Below are 26,145 nucleotides of genomic sequence, written 5' to 3' on the forward strand. Positions count from 1 at the left end.
TTTCATACAGAGGAGTTTGGCAGTGGCCACTGGCATTATGGGTGCAGATGTGCAAAATAGCTATAAAACTGGGTGGTTCTTGCATTATACTGAATATACCAAATTGTGGCTTAGTCCCAAATGTTGCCTAAGCACCCAAATGAGTTTTCCACTTTTTTCCAGAAATGTCCAAACTCTCTTCCTGACATTGCTGGTGCCTATGAAGGTGAATGCCACAACCTTGTAAATCCCAAAACAGACCATAACAGAAACATCTGAATGATTGCTGTTTATTGGCCAACTTAGACTCTGTTGATAGCAAAGAGAATCCCTCAGAGCTGGATCTCTCAGCCAGAAAATTCAAAGCTGCTATAAGATGTGCAGGATGACTGGCAAAGGTCAGTTTAGTCCACCATATCCTTCTTCCTGCAGAGGAGTTAAGTAGTACTGGCTGTACTAAAATATTTAGGAAACATCACACCAGTCATTGGGTCACCACACTGACCACAACATAAGGGACTACTTTTGTTTGTTTGCTTGCTTTTCAAGAGGAATGTGGTGCTTGGAGAACATGAGAAGTTGTCACCTTTCCAAGTCAGACAAGATTTGTGCTTGGGAGATACCTCACATTTCATCTAACATACGAGATGTGATGTTCAGGTCTAGATTTCAGCTGTCTCAGGCCCACTAGACTCCCCATATAGGCTTGCCAGTGGTCAACACCTTTAGTGATATTCCGCTTGAAAACATGACAGGAACCTGAAAGCATCAGAAAGATGAAGTTTATGTATTATATTGATGCGCTGAACTGTGAAATAAAGCATACATACATTTGGGTAAAATGAAGCCAGTTTGCAGTCATTACCCATGTGCCATGAGATGAGGTCATGATATCGGTCAGTATTAGCTGTGATGCCTGTCTTTTGTCCAGCAGTGAGGGATTTTCTGTCCATAGACGCAGGATGTGCTTATCTATCCCATTTTGTAAGAGATGGGGTGTACCTGTCTGTCTGGATGCCCCCAGGTGCTGTGAGTATCTAAAACTGCCTGTCTCTCCTCCTCCACACTGAGCTTTCCTCAGCATGTTCCAAAACCGTACACTTGCATTGCTTAATTATTATTAATAGTAGTATTATGCGGAGGTCACATGCTTCATAGGATATTTTAGGATCTGTGACTCACTAAACCATGATTTCTTGTTCACAGGTTACCTGAAGAAAATTGTGTTTGTGGAGTCCTGTTCATGGCTGGAAGATGTGAGGGGAAATGGTAAATATTGAGAAAAATACTGGATCTTACATATCTGTGAGCTGTCCCAGCTTTCTTACAGGTGCAATTGTTTCTGCCTGCACATAAGACTTAACTTACAGACATATGCAACAGATTCTCTACATTTCAAGATACTGCTGTAAGGAAACTGGAAAGGCTCCTGAGGCAGTTGAGAAGACTGCGTAGTTGGGCTCTGGTGGGGCATTGAAGGGCTGGAGAATCTTTCCTATGAAGACAGGCTGAGAGAGTTTGGATTGTTCAGCCTGGAGAAAAGAAGGCTTGGAGGGGGGGACCTTATTGCAGCACTTCAGTATCTAAAAGGGGCTAGAAAGAAGTTGGAAAGGGACTTTTAACAAGGGCAGGTAGTGTTATGACAAGGGTAGTGGCTTTAAACTGAAGGAGGGCGGATTTATTGAACATAAAGGAGACATTTGTCTATGATGAGGGGGGTGAGGCACAAGAAGAGGTTGCCCAGAGAAGCTTCTAGAGAACAGATCCCTTGGAGTGTTCAAGCCAAAGCTGGATGGGGCTTTGAGCAGCTTGGGATAGTGCCTTGGTGAGTAGGTTGGAACGAGACGATCTTTAAGATTCCTTCCAACCCAAACCATTCTATGATTCTTCTAGATAGATGTAAATCCACTGTAGCATTTATACTGTGAGCTTTTTATAAATTGGAACTCTAAGGGCTGCTATGAAGAAGCAAGTTTATATAGACTGAAAACCATATACCCATTTGGAAAGCATATAAGGTCTCAGTCCAGTTCTTGTGCATTCATTCATGTTGATGGAACCGTCGAGCATGTGAGACTTGTTTCATCAAATCCTTCCTGCCAAAGCACAAGCCTCACCTATTTCCTGTTGCGATGAAAATGGTGTCAATCCCTTGTGAGCAGAAGAAATCCCTCGTTGCTTCCATTCAGCTGCAGAATTCCCAAATAGCAGCAAGCTTCCAGCATACACAGCTGCTGCTGTGCCAGTCTGTCACCAGCTTAGTCAATCATCTATTATTTATTTCCAAACCGTATGTAAAGCTCTGCAGCACAGCCTTTTATGTCCATATACAGGGAAAAGAAGAGAAAGAACTTCTGAAAGGCCAGGAGAACAAAACCAGAGATGCCTCTGAAATCCTTTGTTGGAGAAATTGTCTTATGTAGTTATATCCAAGGAAGAGAGGAAAGGGGAATAAAATCACATTTAAAAGAAGGTGCCATCTTGGTACAAATTTCTTTGATTTCCATACCACTTGTTGCAGTCAACAAAATTCTTTTTAGAACATGAGATCCTTTGTTTACAAGTGTCCATCAAATGCAACACACTTGGAGAGTATTGTGCATGTCCTTGTCCACAGTCTGCATTCTGTGTTGGGTCAGTTCATCCTGCAGGCTGTTTGATGCCTGCTGACAGCCTGGTTGAGAATGGTTAATCAGGACTACAATGACTCTCCCAGAAATAGTATACAATCAAGGAAAAATAGCCCACAGAAATGTTTGTAGACAGAGAGTCTCTGTGACAAGACGTTGCTCATGTGCATATATGAGCACCATCTTTGTCAAAAAAATGCTTGCTGACGATACTAAGGGGTGGATGGTTAAACAGAGCAGCTGTTCAGAATTAAAACAACTGTTGTAAATTCTGGTTTTAGCATTCTGGATTGTTTCTTTCTTTTTCATAAATGCACAAACAAATGGGTAAGAAGCTTACCCATGAACCCTGGACAGGTCAAATCAAAACAATTTAACATCATTCCCGGTGTTTATTTTTGCACTTTAATTAAAAATGAGTACTGTGATTTGCAGAATAGTCACACTGGAAGGGAATGCTGCAAAACAAAATGGTTTGAAAAACACTTTTAACCACTTAAAATCAGCTGTTGACATCCCATCTGCAGGCTGCAGCTACAATCTCTCAAGCAAACCCCAGTGTTCTGGGTAGCTCTTGCACTTTACTCAGGCTGGACTGAAGAGCAGCAAGGTTGATTCCTCTGTTGTGTGTGAAAAGAGTAGATCTAGGGAAAACCACACCCGCATCTTGCTTATCAGACGGATATTGAGAACCACAAAGTAGGCACTCCTATATCTTTCAGCCCTCATTTTTCCTCTATCTTATCTTCCAGCATCCAAAGCTGTCCTAATTCTGAAGGCACATCTATGCCAGGCAAAGGAGTGTGGTGTGAGGTTTTTGAGTTAGCAGTGACCTAGATCTGACTTGAGAACAATGCTTTTTCTGAGACCCTAAGGAAGCAGACCCTCGCTCCACTGTTAGTTGCTAGTGCCCCAGGGAGACCTACAGAAGTGCCTAATGCTACACCACACCATTATGGGCTCAAGTTACTGTGCATCAGCTGTTCCACCAGCCTGGCAGGCTGCCTGTTCCAACCCTCCATGGAGGTGAAGGCACTTGTTCCTGTAATGCTGAAAGACTGCATATTGAGCAGCATTAGAGGGGAATAAGAGACATCATAGAAGCAGTTACTGCAGGCCTGCTCATGTCTGGCATCCTCCTACTGCCCAGGTAAATGGCAAGTAGTTGAATGTTAATAAAGATCACTTAACTCCAAGAGTGACCAGGTAACACTTGGTGTTCAGATACGTACAGGAGTGCAGAATAAGTCACTTGGGTTTGAGTCTAATGAGACAATATGTGAGTGTAACTGGAAGCTGAATTACTGAGCAACACAAAAGAGAATCCTAAAATGCACTGACTCCCCATGAACTTTGAATTGCTGGTGCTCTGAAGAGAAATGCCATCCAATGGTCCCCAGCAGTGAAGCCTGCTCAGTTTGTGTGTCCACATCAGGAGTGTTTCCTAGTCTTTACACCACACTTACATCTCCAGGATCAAGCAGTGATTGCAATTCCAGGATAAGTGCGTATTTATTGTTACTTGCCCCTAAAGAGCTCACACCCATACCCTTGGATTCAACTTGCACACACAGCTGTGACTCATACAGCTGAATTCTTCCATTGTATAGACACACATCAAAAGTGCATCTAACTACCTCTAAGCTGGAAAAACCATCTCTCTCTCTTAGTATGTGGCTTAGTGTTTTTTATGAGATTAAAACTGACACATGGGAGCAAATGGAAATGCTTGTGCATCTAATTGCTTGCTCTGTGTGAGACACAGCTATTCCCAACTTCAGCTGAACTGCAAGAAGAAAACGACAAGCAGTAATTTTACAGAGCAAGCAGACCTGCTAGAGAAGTGTTTGCTTTTTATATATCAGGTCTAGCAGTGTGTGAAGCAGTTAATATCTCACAAGAAGCAGAATTGTCTGGAAAGTTCCTAGTTTGGCAATGTCTTTGAAAACCAGGACTTACATGAATTGTCTTGCATATCCCATCTGTTTTCATTGTCTTATGGCATGGCACAATCTTCACTTCAATGCCTACTAACTTTGTCATTCCTGAGGGGCACCAAACCCTGGCCTCTGAGAAGGCTCTTGCTCTGCTAGACATACTTGATTGGGCTGATGTCAAAGAAAGAGTTTGTGCTGTTTTCCTGTCTGGTGTCAGAAGTCCCTGCAAGTTGTTGATGGTGATCAGAGTGGCCTCTGAGGAGACGCAGGCTATTTCAGGAAGTATGGCTGATGGTACAGTAAATGGTACTGTCCCCTAAGAGAGCACTTAGCCACTCCATCAGCAGACTGGCAGGCCCTGCAGCTCAGTTAGCTGTGCTATCTTTGGAAGAGAGGTGAGACATAGGTGTTTTATGGTCCTGACCTTTAACATGCCTGTGCTGTTACTGAGTTTGAAGGGTAAACTGCAGGGCTTGGGTCAAATTTCAGTGTACGTGCATTTGTATTTGCTTTTCCAGTTGGATGTAGTTATTCTGCTTGCTTTTCTCTCTCTCTCTCTAATATGCTGAGGGTGCTGCAGTGCACAGCTAAGCAGATGGCTCACTTCATCCTAGAGACAGATCCATTTCTGAGCACGGGGATTCTTGTATCTAAAGAAGTGCTCAAGTGAAACCATTTGAGTAAAAGCTGCATGGAGATTGTTAAGCTCATTTACCACATATATGGGTGATTTAATTACAAGAAAAAGGAAGAAAAACTGTGAAAGAGGAACGCTTCTTGCTGTATCTCCAACATTCATCGTGTAAGCATATGGGGTTTTCCTGAGGACATGCATTCCCAGATTTCCAAACAAATTTGTGAGGTCTGGTGAGCACAGAGCCCCAGGCAGTGTGGTCACAGACTTACCATCTGTGTGCGATTCCAGTAGCATCATCCCTGCAGTTTATATGAGGTTCTCATCTTTCAGATTTTGTTGCAAAAATGGTTCTGTTCCCCATCCAGACAGCTTTCCAGGCCAGGCCTCATCTTCCAGGACACTGCAGTGATGGAAGGTGGCCAGCATTGTGTGGTATCAGTGAAACTGTGTGTATACTGAGAGCTTAAATGAACTTTGAGTGAGGAAACATCATCGTTTCACCCTACAAAGAGAAGAGAAATTCTAATGGACCTTGATGTGTGAAAGACTTTCAAAGTCATTTAGTAAGTCCACATAATATTGCCAATGTAAGGTCCCAAGTGTGGACATGTAGAGATTAGTACTATCCCTATTTAATTGAAGCTCACTGAAGATTTTACTGCAGAAAATTTATTTAGTGGCTCCTGCAACACACTGTTATTGCATTGGTAGGCTATTTGAAAGGTATTTCTTTCCCCATAGGTTGTCATGCACAGCTTACATTAACAATACTGCCCTGAGGAGAGCCAGATGAGCAGTCCTTATGGACCTACTTCTCTGTGCACACCTGTCACAATAATTTCTTAGCCCTGAGCAGGAGTGTCCTAACAGCTCAGGAAATAAAGATTTCCTGGTGTTGAGGAGATTGAATAGAATCAAAATGGACTATTTTCCTCCAAAATGAAATCTGTATTAGTATAGATTTTTTTTTTTAATTACTCATTGACCGGGCCTCTATTTGCTTCTCTGACTGCATGTCCTGTCAACTAACTACCCAATGACTGCAGTATCCACACTTCATTTAATTCTTAACCCATTGGTTTTCAACTAAGTATGGTTTGCTTATGAGGATCAGCCCAGATGAATCTCTCATTGGGCTGTTTCCTTTCTCCCTTCATGAAGTTGCACAATTATTTGACTGTTTTCATCACAACTCTAGGCATAGAAATAGCAGCACTAAAAAAATGCAGAGTAATTAGAAGAATAAGCTATGCCTGACCTTATTAGCAAGATTGCTTATTCTGTACTGAGAAGCTTTAGGAATTTTGTAAATTGTACTGAATAAATTTGGTTAAAGAAGACTATAAAAGAGATAAACACATACATTTAAAAAAATTAAATTCATATAGAAATATGGGATGAATGCACTTTCCATGTCCACTTTTATAAGTGTTCAAAGACAGAGGAGACATTTGATCTGCCATAAAAGCCAGTATGGATAGGAAAGTAGAAAACCCATGAGCAACACAAAAATTCAGGCAACTGCTTCTTGATACTCACCTGAGTTTGAATCAGTTTGAAGTGATCAATTATTCTGCCCAGAATAGAGTCCAAGGTTTCATCTCAAAGGCTAGTAAGTCATTAGCCATATAATGTTCCTCTCCACTCACCTTTCCTTTTTAGAAAGGAACAAAATCAGTGAGTTGAATAGAATGATAATATGGATGAAAAAGATATTGCAGTAATCCTGGAGCTAAAATCTCCACAGAAGATGTTGATTTCACCACAGGTCTGATAGTGGATTTACAAAGGCAAGAAAACTCATTTAACCTACTCTACTTTAAATCCAAACCTTGTTATGACTTGGAATAAGAAAAAAATAAAATTAACATGATTGAGAGACTTGGTAAAGTGTCAAACACTAAAACAAGGGGTTTTTTGGGTCTGTACATCTGTACAAGACTGCACAGCTTAGTAAGGCTCAAGCTGTCCTTTTTCAGTACAGAGCCCCAGCTGATTATGTAAGGACGTTTCCTGCTGGGCAGAAATGCAGTTTCCCACAGATGCATTTTTTTACAGATGCAGCACTTTATATGTGAACAAAACACTTTGATGCTGGTTTGTCCCATAGTGGGGAAGCCCATCCTGAAGAAACAGCCCTATTTATGAAGGGTGATCATTGCCCTGACTTATGTTTTTTACCCCTCAAACAACAGTATACATTTCATGGCACTGAATCAAGCTGTGAAGGACAGTCATGTGGTGTATGCTGATGGTAAATATTAATTTTTGACATACTTGTAGGACATACAGTTTGTCTGTATTCATTTCCTGATGTTCCCATTACCATTATTTATCACTGCATCACAATAGCTTCTGAGTCTCAGTGCAGCCCCACTGTGCTAAGAACTATAGAAACACATTCCCGGCTTTGCTGGTTTGGCTTCACTCCAGTAGATCAGCTATATTCATGTATCTCCTGCCTTGCTATTCTAATTTTTTTCCTGTTCAACAAATGGAATGTTTAAAACACTGGGGAGAAGAGACTGGGGGAAATGATCAAATAAGATAATTTGATTTTTAATCCATAAGTGTCCTTGCTCCATTCTCTATTGCACTGATAGAAAAACGTGACTAGTTCATTTCTGGATGTGCAAAAATCTCAGCATGTTCTGTGAGTGGCCTCCGGACTTCAGTTATGACCTGTAAAGCAAAGACGTGCTATGGCTCTTTCCATTATACAAATGAGGCTCTGGTATCAGTGTGGGTTCATTACTTGTTTGAAGCAGATGCTGAATCTCTGTGATGTGAGCTTAATTAATTTAACCTACTCTTTCCCTACCAAAGCATGGTGTAAAGTATTTACATCTGGCTCACTCTTGGCTGATGTGGTTGAGAGAATATTCCAGATGGAGGATTCTCATGAGTGCAGAAATGTCCTGGACAGTGCCCTGTGCTAAGCTACTTTGTCCCAGCTTTGTACATCCTGAGCTCAGGGTCACAAGTGCAGGCTGTGGAAGTTTCTGTGAAGTGCCATAGTAACTCTGATCTCTGTTTCTGATGATGGACAGTGCACCAGCGTGATGGGCTGATACTGTTCTGATACCCAAGTGATCTACCTAGCTTCTTTGGGACCCTACCAATGACCTGTATTTGGGTAGGGAAACCTGGAATTTTTTAATGTAGGCTGTGATAAGAATTCTGTTAGTCCAGCAGAAGAAGGGATTGGTTCTCCTGAGAGTGGGATTTCTCTATCAGCCTATGCTGATCACCAATGCACTATTAATTTCCTACCCCATAGAGGACCTTGCACCTTAGAGACTACAGGGCAACAAAGCAAAGCCTATAATGAACTCCCTGCAGCCACTTCTGAAGGGAAGGGAAGAGGAACACACACCTTCTTAGCCACACTTGCAGTGACCAAGGAAATCCCCTCTCTGAAAATATCTTGATCAGACTAAGCAGTCAAAAGCCCATGTAACTGTTGAGATAAAAGGCCCCCATAAATTCATACCACCTCTACCAAACTGGGCCTTTTCTCTCTCCAAAACAGTGTCCACTTACCTTTGATATAACCTTTGATGTGTGCAGTATTACCTAGCAGGGAAGAACACTTTGTTATAGATCATTTTTCACAGGCCCAGCAAATAGGCCAGGTTGTCCACCTTAGGCATTAGTGTTAAATTCCCACTTGCTCTGGAGGATAAGCAGCTCTAGCTATGCAGCCATTACCTGGGCTCAATGCTTGGGCCACTTGCCTACCTTCAACTCTGCATAGTGTGGAAGCACAGATGAAGAACAATGCAGCCAGGATGGAAGTAATGTGGTTTTTTTCTGTATCTGTTGAGGTGGGGACACGTAAAATTCCTGTGAAGGAAGCAAAGGTGTTAGGGTTAACAGGCAACCAACATCAGTAAAAAATAATGCAAAAGGAGAGCAGGGAAAAAGGGCTCTGATTAAAGACCTGCCTGGCCCATTAGGTACCTGAGACAAGTGATGAAGTGTGCACACTAAGATCTAATGGTAGGTGAGGATATCTGTTTTAGATAGATGGAAGGTGCAAAGAAAAAGCATTTTTGACTCAATGGACAGAGCAGAAACGAAAATTCTTCAGTGAAGTGAAATAGACCCCTTTTAGCATCATGAGGCCTGGAGCACAGCCTTGTTGCACTTGTTGAAGTAGAGATACTGCTAGACAGTTTCATTAATGTTCTGCCATCATTGCTGCTTGCTGGATTTTGTAGCTATCTCCAATCTTGAAACATAGAAATTGTTTCTTTTCACTTCCCGATCTGGTCAGCCTGTCTGTGTTTTGCATCCTCTCACTGGGAAGCACAAGGCTTACTGCCAAACTGGTGTCCTCTGTTTTTCAATAGAAAATACAGTAAATTGGGAAAACAAATCTTGATTTCTTCGTCAGACTAGAGAGACTCTATTTTGTCAAAGAAGTCTTTCAGATCAGCCAAGTGCCTGACTTAAAGACATAAAAATCAAGGACTTTGCAATTTTGCCATATTTGAGGTTACAAAGCACAGTAAAGTGATGGCATTCAAGGCTTACTGAGAGGTATCCGCCAAATGCTGAGGCTGTGGTGCAGTCCAGAGATTGGGAATGTTAGATTGCTAGACGTGCAATAAACAGGATGTATGGTGAGAAGATTGTTTTGCTTTTCTCCCCTTCCCTGTCCTGGGCAAGCCTTCATTGCAAGCAGACACTGTTTGCTCATTGGCAGTGACTGGGCCAGGGCTCTGCTCCAGGGCCCTGATCTGCCCTTCGGAAACTGGGTGGAAATAAAACATTGGTGGACTCCCAGTCCAGCAAACAAATGCACACAAGTAGAGCTGTATGGGACAGAGGCCGTGCTCCAGAGTTGCCTGACAGCTTCATCTGCCTCTTGCTGAACATTGGCCTGTATGATATCTGTGCAGCTCTAGGGACATAGGGCAACTTCTGTGTCTCCCACCAGTCCCCTCTGGGTGATCCAACACCTGTAGAATGAACTTGGTGCATCCTTCCTTGTCATGGGCTTTTCTGTTGATAAAGCCAATGCAGCAGCAGAGATGCTAAGGTCAGAGATGTCTGCAGAGACACAAAAGTCAGCATCTGCAGTTGCTGGTTTTAATACATGATCATATGCAAGATGACATAGTTTGCGCTCCTGTGCTTGGAAGCTCATTTCCCCTCCTGCCTGCAGTTGTTAGCAGCCATGTGGCATCCTGACATTTCATCTTTATTAACTTCTTGACAGATAGCCTTTTGGGGCTTACTGGCAGATTAATTGTTTTCAGGAAGCTTTTAGACTGTTAGCAGGGTTTCATCTTTTCTTTCCCCATTCTTTCAAACAGGAGACTGTAATAAAGCACTATGGGATGTATTTAAATGCTCTGAGGATGTCAAGAACATTACTCTTAGTGTCCCCCAGTTCCTCTGCTCTTTGCAGGCCAGAGTTGAGAGCAACAAGAGCATGGGGGGGACATGGTTTTGAGCAGAGTACCAGCTGCAGCCATCATTGCAGCCATTTTAGTTAGATTTTCCCAATGGCATTTTTCCAGGAAAAAAAAAAAAGAGCTTACAAGCCTGGCTATTTTTTTTATAGTCAATGCATGTGATTAGCAGTATTTATAAAAACTGTGCAGAAAACAGCATCACAGGAAAAGGAAAAGAACACGCAGATGCACTGAGCGAAAGGAGAAATTAACAGACTTTGAAGTCAGCAAAAGTGCCTGATTAAGGATTTAAAAATCAGAATTTTGCAATTTGGCTGTGCTGTGGGTTTCTAAAACACAATTCAGTGATGGCTTTTTAGGCCTACTGGAAGCTATTTTGTAAATGACTGCATGTGTAATGCCATCTGAAGATACTAGCAACATGAGTGTTTTTAGGGTGGAAAGAAATAAACTTCACAAGCAAAAAATGTTAAAACAGAATACAGGTGATGAACTCATGGTAGCCCCCTCGAACATTTCCTTTCCCTCCTGAAAAATTTTGTGATTTCAGCATTTTCTCTGCATTGCCTATACGTTTCTCTTTCTGGTTTGTTTACATGTCTTTCCCTCAAACCATGAGATAAGGATTTAAAAGAATATTTTCCGAGACCTATTTATTATAAACCAGTAGCAATTTTTTCATTTCATAAGTAATTCAAGCCCAGCAATTTTTCATTAGCATAAGAATTTAAATTTCCCTTGTGCTTCACTGCAGGACTAGGTTTACTAGAACACAGAATGGGACTTAGAGATACTTACTATTAATCTGTGAGTTCAAATGCAGCGGGCAGAATCTGAGGTGCTGTGATGATATCCTTGTTCAGGAGCCTCTATTATGTTTTGGAAACTGCCCAGAGTTTAATGATAAGGATTCATAAACAATACTTTTCACCTGATGGCATATAGCTAGCTTATTTATTCAGTCTTTGCAGAGTGTTAGAAATGTACACAGAGATGGTTTTCCATCCTTTTATAGATGTAGTCCTCTCAGTTTATCTGTGCTTATTGGAAACTATAAAGGGACTCCTTGGTAGTCTCCCTGCTGTACCCATAATGCAGTTTGGAGCACTCAGTGCTCCCAATCCTGCATCCACTGGAGATAACAAACATTATAAATTAGGGACAGTCTCTTCTGGTACATATAGTGGAGCATAGTAGCATGAGATTCCTCATTAGCTCTGACCACAGAAATACAGAAAAATAATTCCACTGCAGGGAGAGTGACACTGACATCTGAACACCAGGACTAGAAAAGGTGTCAATTTTTATTCAAGAGTTTTATGCATTTTTAAAGCAGTAAATGAAATGAATATGTCTAAATATTCATTGCTTAAGGTGCCTTTCTCTGACATCAAAAGCAGTGTGCATAAATTCCTCATTTTATGTGATAGCTTTCATTATCTCTCCATCTGTAATCCACACCTCCTGCTAAGAAGGTCAAAACTCCAATGCTCATTAGGATTCTCCCTCTAGAGGAAGCCAGGTGAAAAAGCCCTCGTCTTTTATGCTATAGCAGAAGGTGAAAATGTTACCAGATGAACAATTCTTTCCAGCAGTGCTTTGGCTAGTCTCACCATATAATTGAAAATTCATTGTATGCAATCAAGCCCCATTATTTCTCACCCAGGACTCTTTACTTTTTAGCCCCTTGTTCATCTGAAGGCATACTTGCTGAGAAGAAGTGCAGAGTCAGCAGGAAAGATGGACAACATGAATAATTAAAATAGAGGTTGCATTTTCATTTGCTACTGAAAAGAAATGGTTTGCACAAAAATAGAATGAAATAGGGTATCAGAGATGCTCCAGAATGACAGCTGTTATGTCTGGTGGCATTTCTCCCTCCAGGAGGATTGTTCATGACAGGGATATAGAGGCATTTGGTTTAGAATGGCAACCTATCATAGTATTATTTGGAAACATTCTGGTGCGGATAACACTAGAGGGATGTGTTTGGAAAAGATAGAAACTGCTAATGAGTCACAGCTAACTAATGAAGGGGGATCTGCAGTCTGCACACGTGAGAATTACCCCATGGAAAAGCACATATTACACAAAATATTCTCTCAGTGACAAAGACAAGCACCTAGGAATCACGAAATTGAAGAATTAAGGTTAGATTCGATTTTTAATCTAACTGTGCTATTAAATAATACCAAGTACTGCGTTTTCATGGCTTTCTTCTGAATTCAGTGTTATAGTTGGACACCGCTCTTCTGTTCAGTACTTTTTCTTCCACTGTTCAATCTTTTTTACTTATTTTTACTTATTTTTCCAATTAAGCAAATCTTCTTTTGAAGAAAAGATTCATTTTCTCAGAACACTTACCATCCCAGCCTCATATTTTTGTAGATACATTTATTTTCATGAACCACTCAGAGTCAAGGGGCCTGCTATCACCTCCCTTCTAGAGATGGAGCTGTGAGACACTGAGATTACAAAAATCTTACTTTGAATAATTAAACTGTGAGAGATTTTAGAGAACTTAACTTCTCAGTGTGCAGAGAATTATAAGACACACAAAACATGAACAGCGTTACTTTATTTGTGTGCAGGGCTCAGCACATCTATAAATCAGTCTGAAAAAACTTCATTAATCTAATGTATGAAACTAGCATTTTTCTGTCGGGCCTTGTCACCTTCACTTGGTACCTTCACATCTTTCAACACCTGCAACATGTAAAGCAAGTGTTCTGCAGGCACCTCTTCTTCAAAGAAAACAAGCCCAAAATATTCACAAACGATGTAGTGACTTTAACATATTGAATGAAACAGGAATCCTGGGAAGGAAAAAAAAAGGGTATGTGGTTTTGCAATTACAGTCTGTCTCTTAATGCATTAGTATGAGAGGACTGAATGAAGAGCAAATACAGCATCACCTCTCTTTTGTTCTAACATTTTGACTGGTCTTGTACAATAATAATATCCCTTTCCCATACTTCATACACAGTAAAGTAGTCCCGATACTTTTTTCACTCAGGCCTGCAATGGAAGGGGAAGAGGTTCCATCACCAGTTAAGATCATAAGTAAGGTGATGACTCCAGTCTCTCTTGGGCTTTGCTGCTGCCAGTGAGGGGATGGCTGATCTTGGCAGGGAAGGCTCAGGCACGGTCAGTCCCTGGAGGTACAGCTAGCATGACACAGGGGTATTGGACTCTCTGTACAGCAGATTGGTAGACTGCAGTTGTCAGCCTAAATAAGAAGCTTATTAATCTTCAGTGTATGTATATTCTACCATCCACCGAGTGTTGTTCTTCACCCTATAAATGTCTGATGACCGATGATTTCACTTACAAGCCAAAATACCAAGGACCATACCTCAGGACAGGAACCATACTGTGTTTTGATGATGTGACCTCAAAACATCTATTATTCTCACAGGGCAAACTAAACCTGGGCTACCCCAGCCAGCTCAAGCTGGATGTGTGTGATGCTGAGCAGCAACCTGCAGCCCACACCTCTTTCACTTTGAAAGTGACGGGCAAATACCAACGGGCCAAGGGCAGGTGAGAACGGCAGCAAAACCCTCGTCTCTCCCCTTTTGAGCAAGCAGCTCCGAATGAGCATGTCGATTTTCGGTACTGGCGCCGTCGTTCCCGTTACGCACCACTCAGGGGAAGCGCAGGTCACTCCGATTTGCGGTGGGGCGCTGGGGCAGCACGGCCCTTCGCTTTCAGAAGGCGTTTCCCTGGCCAGCGACCGCGTGTGGGGACGAGGGGCGTTCCCCTCACACGGCTCCCGCCCCGCTCCAGGGCCGCTTCCGGCGCCCCGCCCCGCTCGGGACGTGCGCCGCGCGGCCATGGCGGCTGTGGACATCCGAGGTAGGCCCGGGGCCCCCGGGGGCGGCCGCAGGAGGGGTCGGTGTGCTGCTGGGACGGTCCCCGGGAGCTGGAACGGCCGGGCGGAAAAGCTGACCAAAAACCAGCTTTTTTGGATGTGCGGCAGGCTGGGAGCGTGTGCTCGGGGTCGCCTGGGGAAAACAAGCTTCTTTCTGGTAGACTCTGCCTTTTCAGGGGGGATAAGGAGGCCCTGCGGTGAGATGGCGACGGAAGGGAACAGCTGAAAAAGAGAGTTCCAGCTCTGAAGTGTGGGGGAAAGTGGGAAGCGCTGGCATGTGTGTGGGACCAAAGCAGCGAGTGAGGCTGGGAATCTTAAGAGCACTTGAGATGGATGTGGTAAGGCAGGCCAGGTGTTAGGAAGGCCGCAAAGAAAGCTGAAGTAGCAAAAAACAATAAACATTTGGGTGAGAAGTCGGGGATATGAATAAAAAGAGATTATGTTTTGAAGAAGAAGCGATATTTGAATGAAGTGGTAAAGAATATTTATGTTGCAAACAAAGTAGAAGTAGTGAAGAATTTGAGCTTTGAGAGAAGAAGCAGGGGTTCAGAGGCCACAGGAAAGGAAGGTTTTTTTCTCCATAAGAGTGTCTGAATGGAATAACATCAGAAGCCTGTGTGGTGGAGTCTCAGAGAATGAACAAGAGCAGGTATTTAGGGAAATTTCATGAAGGGTCAATTTTGATAATGCCACAGAGGTTTTCTCCTTTTTTGTCCCCAAATTATTAATGATTGTGTGTAGTCCTGAGTGTTTTTCTGACTGCCTTGTTTGAGATTACACAAAGGGACTATGTAGACAATTAATGGAGGAGTGCTGTATTAAGTTATTAGCTGATGTGAAAAACTTCGGTCTTACTCCAGATCATTTAAGCTCCCTCAAAGTCTTTTATCTAATATAGTTCAATATATTAAGTAAATTTTGAGGCATACTTTTGTTTCTAATCTAAATGCAGTAGATTGACCCTGCCTAGGTGCCAGGTACCCACTAAAGCCACTCTATCCCCATCCTCAACCAGACAGGCGAGAGAGAATATAATGAAAGGCTTGTGAATTGAGATCAGGGCAGGGAGAGATCACTCACCAGTTACTGTCCTGGGCAAAACAGACTCGATTTGGGGAAATTAGTTTAATTTATTACAGATTAGATCAGAGGAAGATAATGAGAAATAAAACCAAATCTTAAAAACACTTCTACCACTCCTTTCTTCTGGGGCTTGACTTCACTCTGAAGTTCTCTAACTTCTCTCTCCCAGGCAGCAAAGGTGAGCTGGGAATGGGATTGTGATCTGTTCGCGCATGTTGACACTGCCACTCTGTCCTCCTCAGCATAGAGGACTGTGCTCTGTCTTCCACCGCTCCATGGTGGGATCCCTCCCACAGGAGACAATCCTCCATGAATTTCTCCAACACTGTTGTCCTGAAACAGGCTTTTTCAGCTGGTACAAAAAGCCCATACACACAACAGAGTTTATGGGTTTATTGCTCTTAAATCCTGTACCAGCCTATACTCCTGAGAACAAGGCTTCTTTACAGGTATTAAAGTCATATTGATACTCTAAGCAGCAATCTGTACTGCGTCCAGGATGTTATTTTCAGGCTCCTGTAAGGTCTGGTTCATTGATAAGCAGATTTGAGCTTTCCATGCCATTTTTTGTGAGATGCATAGCTATACGCAGTTCTCAAAAAAAGTTACTTGAGCATTTAGCTTGCATGGTAAGTTTTGTCCTAACAATGGAAGGGGACATTCTGGCATATAGAAGCTCTGCTGTTGGTCAGAAGTCTGTTGTTTCATTCTCTGGTTGTACTGGAGCTTCAAGGTCTGCTAGGAACGCTTTGGTATTTTCCACCAGTCCCCTCCTCTCACAGTCAGAAATAATGTTTACATCTAATTGTCCTTTCCTGCCTACAAAGAGTACATTGATTCAGGCCAAAGGGTGGGAGCCCTTTCAGACCTCAGCCTTCCCCCGCCTATTGCTCTCTTTTCACCTTCTTTAGTACCATTCTCTTCTGCTTCACGGTAAAAAGGAATTCAATATAGCCTGCATTACTCCCCCAGTTAGGGTTATTAGTCAACATGATAGTTTCCAAAAGCTGATACATTCCAGTAAAACAGATTTAAGCCTAGGCACTTTGGTTAAGTATTTAAAAAATGAATGGGACTTGGATAAGGGTGAAGCTGATAATTATATTCCCTGAATTTGAGGAATGGAAAGGTTAGAAATTAAGGTAGAATGCTGGATGATCAATGGGTCTACCTGTGGAAAACCATCCCAGATTTCTCTGCATGAGTCATCAAAACCAGTAGTGAAAAATCCAAAATTTTGCACCTCTGAAAAGTGGAATTGTTGGTGTAATTTTACTGTGTATCCCCTTGGGCCTACCATAATGTGGAGCTATCATTTAAATTCAAAATAGATACTACTCAAACTAAAACAACTGCATTTTCACCAATCCAAGAGTATGAGAATATTTTACCACCACAAATTTTTGAAATCAGTTCCTGTGTGATCTAAAATACAGGTCATCAAGTAATTTTTAATGCTTAATCCATCTTGGTCTCTGAAGTTGGCAAAATTAATAATGCAGGTTGATACTCAGCACTTAAACCAACCTGCTTACAATATTGAAGTACCTTCTGTGCAGGATGGTTATGCATGCAGTCCCTCACTTTTCCAAAATTACCAAGATCTTTGCAGCCCCCAGAGCTGGGTCAGGATGGACAAGTGCTCATTGTCACAGTGAGCATGGCCTCTGACCTGCCCTGCTCTCTGGGCCAGCTTTGGGGCTGCTTTGCCCAGGTGAACATGGCCTGGCAGCTCTGCAGCGCCTGGCAACCCATGGGGCTGCTTGGCGTGGCTTGTACTGCACTCTGCATCCAGAGAAATGTGAGCTCCAGTGCTCCAGCGTGGGTCTCCCACAGAATCACAAGTCCTGCCAGCAATCCTGCTCCAGCTTGGGCTCCTCTGTCCAAGGGACCATCAGGAGCCTGCACCAGCGTGGCTTCCCATGGGGTCACAGCTTCCTTCAGGCATCCACCTGCTCCAGTGTGGGGTCCTCCATGGGCTGCAGGGGGACAGCCACCTCACCATGGTCTGTGCTTGGCTCTGTAGGACATGTGGAAGCTTCCAGCAGCTACTCACTGAAGCCAGTCCTGTATTCTCCCTACCAAGCCTGGTCAGGCAAACCCAATACCCTGTCAGACTACTTTGCCATTCCTTTTGGTTTGTCAAAACCTAGTGCTGGGCTACCTGGCCAACAAGGCCATGTTCAGCACATGGTGTGAATTACTCTTCTTTTTTGCCATGGATTGCTGGCTTGTCTTCCAAATTGTCTTGAAAATCATGACAGATTGGCAGTATTGTCACAAGCACTTTACTTTTGCATCTGTGATGCAAATTCCACAAGAAATGCTTTGCACAAGATGTCCTATTTTTGAAAGGAACAGAGAAGCAGGAACGCCATCCTTTCTTACACCCAAAATAAACAGTACACCCTTCAGTATAACAGTCATGTCAGATTCACAGTTTGTTTTATTCTTCCTTTCCTTTTTTCCAAGAATAGTTAAGAGAACAATCTTGCTGGTTATGAAGGCAATTAGAAATACTGGCACTAAGCAGCTGTGGATAATTGAGTCTTAGAATCCAACTTTATATTCCATTTTATGATACATTATCAGTCCATATACAGCATGATAGCTCTGTATATCTCTCTAAAGTGTGCCTGACATTCCTCTGGGAAATGCAGGTGTTGTTAATCATACAAAGAATAAAGAATGTTTGTATTTAAAGTATATTGTGAATAGAGTATAAAGTATAATGAGAAGAATGCAAGTCCTTAAGATCCTAAGATTTTTTTGCACAGAGGGCTCTTTTGGATTTGAATGGCATTTGGAATAAACAGCACTACCATCACTTCTGTGCTCGATAATGGATCTTAGTGACGTGTTTCTGAGATTTCCTTTTCTGTTGTGAGGAGAGAGAATGGCCAGTGTGAAATAACATGATTGCCTCTAGACTTCTCCCTGCCTTTCCCCACCCTGCATGAAAGAGTTGGGCTGAAAATTCTGAGATTAGCTAGGAAAAATGGTTTACATGTAGTTATTTCTGTTTCATTTTTCCTGGTTTGCTAAGCAAGTAGTGGTACTTTATTAACTCCTCAGAGAAGCTGCTAGTAGTATACGAGCTGGCATTTTTGAAACTGATCCAATGACTCTTGAGCATGCTGAATTGTCACAGAAGTAAAACATTCTCAGTGGAATGATTTGTGGCAGTTCAGGGTATGTATATAATGTGTGAACTTCAGAGAGTGGTTCCCATGAGGAGGGAATTTCAGATCTTCAGTCAGTCTTCAATGATGTCTCATCACTCAAGCTTTTTTTAATCTAAACAATGAATGTCTCTTCCTGCTTTCTTGTGTCTTGGGAATTCTGTTTGCTGCTCCTGTGATTTAAAATCAATGAATTTCAGGGGTTTTTTCAAGGCTCCTCCTGGATCTCCAATGTTAGCAAATTTGTTGCCTGTGAAACTGATTGTTGACACTGGTTACTTTGATGAGCCTGAGGAACATTTTGCTGTAGTGTGATAACAAAATGCAGGGACTTTAATTCATATTTCCCTAAATCCATAAGATTTTAACTGGCCTATTATGACTTGTAAGTTATAAAGCGTGTTAATTTAAAAAGCTTGCTTTTTTATATAATTGTTAGTGTTAGATAGTTAGATATCTGTAATATCCACTGAGTTATGGAACAAATAATTTGCTGCAGGCAATTTGGCAGATGAATTTTGTTGTCAGGAATAGAATCTCTTGTTCAAGATTACTGGGAAGCATCTGCCCAAAGATAGCATCTTTGTGTTAGCTGTTGGTTTTTTGGTCTTTTTTGTTTGTTTGTTTTTGTATACTGCTAAGAGACCTGCAGAAGGTTAAAGGTTATCAATTATTATTATTTGAACTCTATGAAATACTTCTTTTATTTAACTGGTGTGTTTGTGTTCCATCTCCTTTCTCTGCTATAATTGTTAACTGGTGGCAATTTACTCTTGGATGTATTTGTAGTGTTTTTGACTGCTTTAGTACTCAACATAGATTTATTTTCCCAGATAATCTGTTGGGAATTTCCTGGGTTGACAGCTCCTGGATTCCAATATTAAACAATGGGAGTGTGTTGGACTATTTCTCAGAGCGAAGCAACCCGTTCTATGACCGAACATGTAACAATGAAGTCGTCAAAATGCAGCGGATGACCCTGGACCATTTGAAGTAAGTTGTAATGTGCAACAGATTCCTGTGCAGTATTGCTTGTCCATTCAGAGGCTTTGGTGATTGAATGGAAGCATGCTGGAAAGCTGATTCTGTTCTGTGCTTTTTAGTCCCACCACTTCCAGGGAGCCCAGATTTTTCTCTGTTTGGATGTCTTCTACTTCTTCTTATGCCATCTCAAGGAGGTGTTAAGCATGAAGAGTTCCGTGTATCTTTTGAGGTTCCAGTAAATCACCTTTTAGATATTCCTCTGAAATAGAAAAGCTGTCTTCTCTCACCCCTCTGCTCAACAGAACCTGAGTTATGTAATGTAGTTAAATGTTTTTTTCTGCGGTGAATAGGGTTTATGTTAGGGGATACTTTGAATTCATAAATAGTTTATGTTTCCATATACTACTGGCTGTGGGCCATAATTAGTACATAATTCCTCTGAAGAGTTGGCTTTTTAGTATGGATAAAAAGAGTAGTGAGTGTTGTAAATAAACTGATCACATATGGTCATGTATTGAGATTGCATGTGCAAGTTAACTTTCTTTTCAGTTCTCCATCTGCTATGCTGAGCACAAGTGAGTAGTTTGAGAACTATTTAAAGATATGATAGGGAGTTTGCAAGCAGAGCTAGAAGGCCATTAGTAAAGTTACTTGTTCTCAGATGTGATTGCAGAGAGGCTTTTACATCAGACAAACAAATGGTCACATCATATACCAGTTCTTTGTTGCTGTATTTGATGCCATATAAATGATATCTCCATGGTGATAGATCGTTACCTTTCTTGCTATTTATCTGTTGCTAATATGTACTTGTGTTGTGTCAGGTTGTTACAACTCCCTTTGTCACATAGCTTTTGGTAGCTAGTCAGGAAATCCTTTGCCTTTATTTACTGTACATTATAAAGAAGAGCTTTCAAAGCATCAGGACTTCCTTGCTTTATTGCTGGGCCCTTTGGTCGCTCTTCACATCCTACAGATTTTACTTCGAGGAAGATACTTACTCTGGTTGCTTCTTTTTCAGCCAGATGGTTGGAGTGGAGTACATCCTTCTTCATGCTCAAGAGCCCATTCTTTTCATTATCCGAAAGCAGCAAAGGCAATCTCCAACACAAGGTACAGTCACTCACTTCTTGCCCCTGTTGTGAAGCCAAATCAGTCATTTGGTTTTTTTCAATTCCTAATCTGTGTCTAAGCACTTCTGCTTCCCCTTTTCTGTCTTAATCTCTAGTCTGACTGGGAGGATATGAGGCCTTGTGGTGGGGAGAGCCTTTCTCCAGCAGTTCCCTGCAGTGTGCCAGCAGCACAGGGAGTGCCATCTTGTGGGGAAATGGGAACAGCGAATGAGAAGGTGCTGCCCTGTGCTACATTTTCCTACAGGAAATTGCTAATAGCATTCATTCCATGTCGGATTTATTTGTTAGGCTGTGCAAGAGTGTCCATTTCTTGTTGTGATGGCACCTCTCCTTCTTACAGGGTCACTTTCCAGTTTTTAAATCAAACACCTTAGATTTTTTTCCTATCAGCATGGAAACTGGCTTCATTATTCCTTTTTAATCTTGAATTTGTTTGTGTGTGTGTGATTAATCAAATAGGGAGCCACATTTCAATAGTTATTGGACTGTCTTATCTGTTTACTGCATGTTCATATAAATATTCAAAATAATTTGGGTTATTTCAGAGTAAGTTTTGTAGGAAAGAAAGGTGGGGTTAGTGCTAATTATTTCTTAACTTATTTTTTATAGAAATTTAGATTTTGTATATATGTTTTAGTCTTGTACAGGACTTTGCCTTGTCTTGTTTGATTATATCAGATAATAGTCTGTTTACATTGCAGTTCCAGACTGAAAAAACATGTATGATTGATTCTTTAGTGAATTGTTTGAGTTATTTCTCTATTAGAGATTTTGAACATAGCTTCTAAAGTGAGTATGGAATTATCATACAGCCCTTAATTTCTGGTTTTGACACCTTTCAGATAGAGATTGGAGTTGGAGCTACCACGGTATGTGTGTTTAGACTTGTGCTGTAAGACAGGTGTATGTTTGGTGGAACTTAACTGGGACTTGTTTAGTAACATTTTTCCCATTGTGACTGTAAAGTTTGTGCTGGGTACCTTGATTGAGTTGCATAGTTCCCTAGGTCAGATGTTACCATGTCTTTTATTTCATCAGGGTACAAAAATTAGTGTATTTGAGACATGGAAATGAGGATGTAGAACTGGAATTTAATGAGTTCATAGCTAGAGTGGAATACTCAAATACAACTGATGCAGGCATGTCTTATGATTTCTGTGTGTTTTGAAAACAGATGTATTTATATTTGAAATTCTTAAAGAGAATTCAAGTTATTTGAAGTGATATTAGAAAAATTTTTAGATCAATGGATCTAGGGACAGTTGCGTGTTTAGGAGAGTAGGCCCTGGTACAGAGCTGTGAGACAGTAAAACTGCAGTTCTGTGTCTTGCTCCATTTTGAAAGAAGTGCTAAGCATCCTTTATCTTTTGAGAAGTGGGTACTGGCTGTAATATGCAATCAGTTGTCTGAGATTGCTAATTTAGGCAGGTGTCCAAGCTTCACAAAATGCAAGTACTGAGTGAATTGTTAGAGATGGAGGAACTGGAACACATGTGTGCATAGGTAATGTCCTTAGAAATGTGAAGCTGAGAGCATTGCTATGGTTTCTCAATTGAACAATGTTTGGCAGAGTTACAGAGGCAGCTGTAATGTTCCTCTGCACTGCAGCTCTAATGAACAAGAATTTTTGATTGGTCAGTAGAGGTTCCAAATCTGATTTAGCAAATGCCTTTGGAAGGTAGTCTTTTTTTGGCAGAATGCTATTAATTTAGAAAAGCATACTCTCTGTGTGCTTAATTCCATTGGGCCTGGGAAATCTAGCTGAGAGGACTGTGGAAGTTATAGAAAGCTGAGTCCAGAAGAACGAGATCTTACATTATTGTAGGTTTCTACTGGTAGCCAAGGCTAGTGGAATTACTTCCAGAGCAGTTCACTTGACTAGTAGTAGCTCTAGTGTACTCTGAAAACCCTAGTTCTGTGAGGCAAATCATTTGCTTGCCATAGGACAGGACTTCTTTTCTATCTGTAAAGCAGACATTGTTTTTCCCTCTCCTTATCAGTCTGTGCCAAAGGTGCAAATAAAGTACTTTGAAGGACAAGGTTAACAAGAGAAAATTTTGTGGTAAGAAAAATACTGCAATTTCTGCTCCTACAACTGAAATTCAGCAATAAATACACAGTCTTCAGCCAGAGCTTTAAACTGATCCCATGTTTTTCTTCTTTTCCTTCCCACAGTTATGCCATTGGCTGACTACTATATTATAGCTGGAGTGATTTATCAAGCACCTGACTTAGGGTCTGTCATTAACTCCAGAGTTGTAAGTGTTCTGTGCATTTGATGTATACTGCTTTATATCAGTTTTTAAAGCATTTGGTTGTCCCTCAGGCTGTTAATATCCCTCCTTCACTATTTTGAGGGAAGATCTTGTGTAGTAACAGTGCAGTAACTTAAAACAAACCCCACTGGTTAATATTGTGTGCATCCCATGTGAAAATGCAAGATCTTGTGAGAATGCAGTATTGCCCAGAAACTAGGAGACATTGTTTAGGGATGAAGGATCAGAATAACTGAAGCTTCACAATTGGCAGAACAGCATGAAGTTTGAAAAATCAAAATTTTCAAAAATTATTTGACAAATACACATGAAATAGTAATAAATACATAATCAGTGAAGCTTGCTTTGGAATGTTAATGTTAAGCTATTGTAATATTTATTTTTAAATGAGGCTCATGTTTTTAAGTTGATGTGGTATTTCTTCTTAAATTGGATGTCCAAGTTTGTTTTGATTCCTTCTGTTCTTTTAAACTATTGCTTTTGCAAGTTTTTCTCTGTCAGTTTAGAAAAGCAGTTCAGAAGAGCCTTGAAAAAGCAGTTCAGAAGAGAACTTGTGAAAGAAATTACATTCTCAGTCCAAAACTGGATGTTTCAAGTTCCCTTCCCAGAACAAAAAAGAATATAGAATACTAATTTTAAAATACCCACTTCCAAAAATTTGTGTTGTGTTTTCTCCTTGAGTTTTGAACACTGTCTTACATTCTTGTTCTGAAAGCTCACTGCAGTGCATGGAATTCAGTCTGCTTTTGAAGAAGCTATGTCCTACTGTCGCTATCACCCATCCAAGGGCTACTGGTGGCATTTCAAAGATCAAGAAGAAAGAGGTATGTTTGCTTGTTTCTCCTGCATACTTTGGGAGAGGAAAGGAATGCAGGGAAAAGCTTGAAGCAATGCACAGTGATGGTGGAGAGTTGAGATGAAGTGTCTGAAGGGTAAGTTAGGGCAGCACAGAGGCATGGGTGAGAGATGAAAATAATGAACTGTGTGTCAACAAAGTGAGCAACTCTTAGACCCACTGGGGATCAAAACACATTCTCAGAAGCCAAACCAGCTTGTCAGGAGGGAAGAATCATCCTTAATCAGTCTTCCACAAAAAAAAAAAATAACCTCTGTCAGTAAGAAAATGTAGGTGAAGTTCAGAGGAGAGACAAATACCAACTTGTCGTACAACAAAGAGCTGTTAAGAGAAAATAAATTTTAATACATCTTTCACTGATATTTTTGTGACTTGCAGAGAAAACTAAACCAAAAGCCAAGAAGAAAGAAGAACCAAGCTCTATTTTCCAAAGACAACGGGTAGATGCTTTGCTTTTAGACCTAAGACAAAAGTTTCCACCCAGATTTGTTCAGGTATGACACTGAAAAGGCACAGTTTTACTGTAAATTAGAACTTAAAAGAGAGTCATAAGTATTTAAACAGCTGAAACTGAATGGGAATTTCATGTATTTCTGCAATAGTAACATGGATTAGATAGTGAACTTGACATGGAAGGCTCAGAGTGTAGGATCTCCCTTTGTAATCACTGGAGTCATTAAGATCTTGACACAACTGTGAGAGTGAATTTTATTATACGCCTTCCTTATCTGATCACAGAGGGTCTGTTCTCAGCTAACAGATGTTGCTGCTGCTCCAGTTTTCTGCTTTGTGAACTCAATCAAGACATCACAGTATTTTGTTTTAGTTACTCCATTGTTCTGGAGACTGATTAGTTAGCATGGAAATTCTTGCCATTCTGTGAAGTTGTGGTTACCTCTGATTGTCTTTGGTAGCCATTTGTTCCACCAGGTCTTCTGCAGCATCTCACAAAAGTTCTCCTCAGACAGTCCTGGGAAAGACTGGATAACTGTATAGTTTTGTCTTTAGTGTTTTTCAGTTGTCAGAGGGAAAATTGGATGTTATAAAATGTTAACTGGATTTTGTTTGAAGTGTATTTAGTGACCCATTCTACCCTCACCCCTTACGTGCATGAGTGCATTGCTTGCATTTTATTCCTAAATTATTAGCAGGAAGGGTTGAGAATTACAACTTTGGTTCTACTAATGTGTTGGGTTTTTTTTCTTCCCCCACAGCAAAAGCCCGGAGAAAAGCCTATCCCAGGTAAAACTGTAATATTCTCATAAGACTTGAAATAGACTCTGCATGCAATATCTTTCAGATATCTTACATGGCAAGAGCCATGTAAGCTCTTGCTTCTGCTACTGTGAGGTGGTTTGGAATTCTGGCATTACCTAACTGTGCAAAGTAATGGATAAGAGTGAAGACTGAGTTGATCATAGGCAACCTCCAAACAGGAAAGGCATGAACTGTATCGCTTCAATCTCTTCCACCTTTTAACCAATATAAGTACGAATTTATTCTCTGCTTATTATTCTGACACCTTTGAAATTAATGTTGTCCTTGTGACATTAACAATATTTTCTAAATATTCTGAAGAGTGCTTTAGGAATGAAAATCAGAGGTTTAGCTTTCTTTTACTGTTATATCTTTAGTGGATCAAATCAAGAAGGAACCAGAACCAGCTCCTGAAGCTGTCAAGACAGAGGAAAAAGAGACTGTCAAGAATGCCCAGAGTGCTGGTGCTAAAGGACCACCTGAAAAACGAATGAGACTCCAGTGAAGACAGAAGCTATTACACATCTGGATTAGTCAGTACCTGGAAAACAGGAGATTCTTGCTCCCTTTCCTTTATATTTAAGCTCTTCCACTGAGACTGACAATTCAGGGACTGAGATCCCTGTAACAGCTTTTTCTGTAGAAAATTCTCATGCAAATGGTAATGCCAGAATGTGAGCTGCCCCAAAGGAGGTGTTTTCTGTCTTCATCTTATTTTGAATGCAGGATTCTGAGAATGGTTTTTACATGGACATGTTCAGCAGCCTCCTGAAATCTTTACAAACTCTTGCATCCTTTGTCTAGGTTTCCTATGTAAAAAGAAAAAAAAAATCCTTTTATATGTAAAAAGGAATTGGAATTCTTGGCAAATAAAACTCCTGGCTGCTGGAA

The 26,145-nt window shown here is 41.1% G+C and overlaps 1 protein-coding gene and 1 long non-coding RNA gene across 3 annotated transcripts; one reads left to right on the forward strand and one right to left on the reverse strand.

Moving 5' to 3' along the window:
* Positions 1 to 255: 255 nt before the first annotated feature.
* On the reverse strand, positions 256 to 14,337 carry LOC111930892 (uncharacterized). 2 transcript variants are annotated; one of them, XR_015288566.1, is made up of 6 exons: positions 14,254 to 14,337; positions 12,974 to 13,425; positions 8,895 to 9,029; positions 6,723 to 6,837; positions 5,453 to 5,685; positions 745 to 3,067 (listed from the first exon to the last, which is right to left on the reverse strand). It is a non-coding gene; the product is annotated as an uncharacterized LOC111930892 (long non-coding RNA). The 2 variants fall into 2 exon arrangements; XR_015288565.1 differs by lacking the exons at positions 745 to 3,067; positions 14,254 to 14,337 and adding an exon at positions 256 to 738 and having other exon boundaries at positions 8,925 to 9,029; positions 9,147 to 13,857.
* Positions 13,844 to 26,145, forward strand: MED6 (mediator complex subunit 6). Its single transcript, XM_023929194.2, has 8 exons — positions 13,844 to 14,467; positions 19,582 to 19,741; positions 20,754 to 20,845; positions 23,041 to 23,123; positions 23,857 to 23,965; positions 24,376 to 24,491; positions 25,212 to 25,239; positions 25,632 to 26,145. Exons 1-8 carry the CDS (start codon positions 14,206 to 14,208, stop codon positions 25,757 to 25,759), a joined length of 978 nt encoding a protein of 325 aa, XP_023784962.2. The 5' UTR covers positions 13,844 to 14,205; the 3' UTR covers positions 25,760 to 26,145.

This window comes from Cyanistes caeruleus, chromosome 6 (genome assembly GCF_971803275.1).
Source record: "Cyanistes caeruleus chromosome 6, bCyaCae1.hap1.1, whole genome shotgun sequence".
Lineage (NCBI taxonomy): Eukaryota > Metazoa > Chordata > Aves > Passeriformes > Paridae > Cyanistes > Cyanistes caeruleus.